Source organism: Cervus canadensis, chromosome Y (assembly GCF_019320065.1).
Source record: "Cervus canadensis isolate Bull #8, Minnesota chromosome Y, ASM1932006v1, whole genome shotgun sequence".
Classification (NCBI taxonomy): domain Eukaryota; kingdom Metazoa; phylum Chordata; class Mammalia; order Artiodactyla; family Cervidae; genus Cervus; species Cervus canadensis.
The window spans coordinates 2,841,586-2,844,199 of NC_057420.1; the positions used below are offsets into that span (position 1 = coordinate 2,841,586).

The 2,614-nt window shown below is 45.8% G+C and overlaps 1 protein-coding gene across 1 annotated transcript; it reads left to right on the top strand.

Annotated features, from left to right (window-relative positions):
- Positions 1–596: 596 nt before the first annotated feature.
- Positions 597–2,258, top strand: LOC122436386 (regulator of nonsense transcripts 3A-like; the record flags this gene model as incomplete). The annotated part of the gene is made up of 1 exon (XM_043460202.1): positions 597–2,258. A coding segment is annotated over one exon (906 nt), but the record flags the coding sequence as incomplete, so codon positions are not given.
- Between the last annotated feature and the right edge of the window lie 356 nt (positions 2,259–2,614).

Genomic DNA, 2,614 nt, shown 5'->3' on the forward strand with positions numbered 1-2,614 from the left:
GTGCTGACTTTGCTCATGTTGCCAGCAGATCATCTCTGAAGACCTCTGGGTCAATCCCCTGTGGTACTACCTCTGGGAGGAAGGTCCTGCCATAAGAGGTACCGACAGGAACACAGGTTTGAGGGAAACAGGAGGTGGGCCCTGAAATCCAAGCTGTGTAGAGTTTGGGACACCCTCCTTTCCCAAATGGGGAAGCTAGGCTGATTCAGGATGGCTGCAGAGCCTGAATTTGTATCATGAAAGTAGATGGTGACAAGCTGACTTGGGGAGCTAGGGAACTTCATGTGTCCAAATCTCACTCAAAGCTGCTATAGGTACAGCCTGAAAGCCCTAGGTGATACTGATGCAGGCAGAGTGAGTTAAGCACCTTTGTCAGAATCAGAATTCCTGGGTTCTGCCAACCTGTGGCCTCTTGCTGCTCATCGTGTTTGAGATTACCTTGGTCCTTCTCTCCTGCCCCTCCTCCTGGGAAAGCCTAACAGTCAGAAGTGGTTCATCACTGGTGTGCCATTATTTATTTGTTATTATTATTATTGTAAATGAATGTAATTTTATTGGAGGCTAATTAGCTTAAAATATATCTTCATTGATATACCACACCTCTCTTGGAATATATTAAAAACAGAAAATTAGAGAAGCAGCGAATTCGAGAAGAAAAACGAGAGGAGCGGAGGAGGAGGGAGCTGGAAAAGAAGCGCCTACGGGAAGAAGAGAAGCGGAGGCGGCGGGAGGAGAAGTGCAGGAGGAAAGCAGCAGAAAAGCAGAAGAAAACGGTGGCTGAGAAGGAAGTAAGGATGAAGCTTCTCAAAAAACCAGAAAAGGGAGAGGAGCCGAGCACTGAGAAACCAAAAGAAAGAGCGGAGGAGATCGACCCTGGAGATGGGAGGTGGGAGCCCTGTCCCAGTGGGACGGTCCTGAAGCCCAAGCCCTCAGAGGGTTCGCTGGAGGAGCTCTGGGAGAGGTCACAAAATGACAGTGATAAAGAGCAAAGGGATAAGGAGAGAAGATCCCGAGAAAAAGAACTTGAAGCACAACGATGCCACTCGGATGACAGCAGGAAACACAGAGCCCACTGTGAGCTGGAGAAATGTGCAGGAAGAAGCGGAGAAGAGCTGGCGTGGGGGAAAGGACTGGCCGTGGACAGAGGGAGGAAAGGAAGCCAGGATGGTGGCTGCCCTGCGGAAGCGGCCGAGAGGCTGGGAAGGGAGAAGAGCGAAGACCGGCCAGCACCCAGAAAGGAGCGCACGGGAAACAAGGACCGGCCAGGCTTGCAGCTGTACCAGCCCAGATCGCGCATCCAAGCCCGTGACTGTGATGGAAGACACCCCGAGGAGGGCCGCGACGGGAGGAGGGGTGAGGTGGAAGACTCAACGGTGGCTTTAGCTGAGAAGAGTGAAGAGGTGGTGTGGGGCGACATGCATGTTGATGATGTGGGTCGGGGCTCCCCACCTCAACACTCTGTGGATTTGAGAGGGCGTTCCTTCCGGAAGTGTATAAATTAGCCTGGGATAAAACCTGCACACTGAATTTACTCCTAGTGAAGAAATGAGAAACCAGAACTATAAAGGTGGCATAGAAATACAAGAAACCATTCTTAAGTAATCTTTTAAAACTTTGAACAGAGTTACAGATTTTACCATTTCTGTTATAAACTGGTATATATAATTTAACCAGAACCAAAAGAAAATTAGTATTGTGTGAATTCTGAAGCACTTTCAACATGTTTTAGGAATACCGTGGACTTTGAGTTTTACGCATTCATGAGTAAATGGTCTGTATCTCGTGCCTTTTTTGGTTTTCTGCGAGCTGTAGTTTCTTGGAAGTGAGCAGCTCTCATTCCTTGTAACTCTTGTAATTCGGTCACTCATGTACCTCCTTTCATAAGAATTCACTAAGGCTGTGGTGCTGTTGTCCCTCTGATAGGAACTCTAACTCTGTATAAAGCCCCAAAGGTCTAATTGTTGCCCTTTTAACACTATGGCCACTGAATTAACAAAAACAGTTCCAGTCTTTTTGATGGGGTGCTCATGGTTTATAACATACATGGCATTATTTTCAAAGAGGGATAACTTAGGTATGGCATTGGGTATTTTTCTCTTTGCAGCCTGAGGCAGTTGTAAAATAACTTAATGTAGCTTTTTGCAACTGTGTATTCTATAATACTTTTTCTTTTGGTGAAATTTTAAATGTTAAGGTTTTTGGCATTGTGTTCTTTGTACCATTTATTAAATAAAAATTTTAGTTGCTATGAAAAAAAATATATATTGTAGTGGCTTTTGCCATGCATTCACATGAATCAGCGATGGGTGTACATGTGTCCCCCTTGTGAGCCCCCCTCCCACCTCCTGCCCCAACCCATCTCTCAGCATTGTCCCAGTGCACCAGCCCTGAGTGCCCTGTCTCACGCATTAAACATGGACTGGCGCTCTGTTTCACATATGATCATATAAATGTTTCAATGCTATCCTCTTAAATCATTCCACCTTCGCCTTCTCACACAAAGTCCAAAAGTCTGTTCTTTAAATCTGTGTCTCTTTTGCTGCCTTGCATAGAGTCATTATTACCATCTTCCTAAGGATTTAGGATTGTATTATTGGATTTATATGTGTTGTTG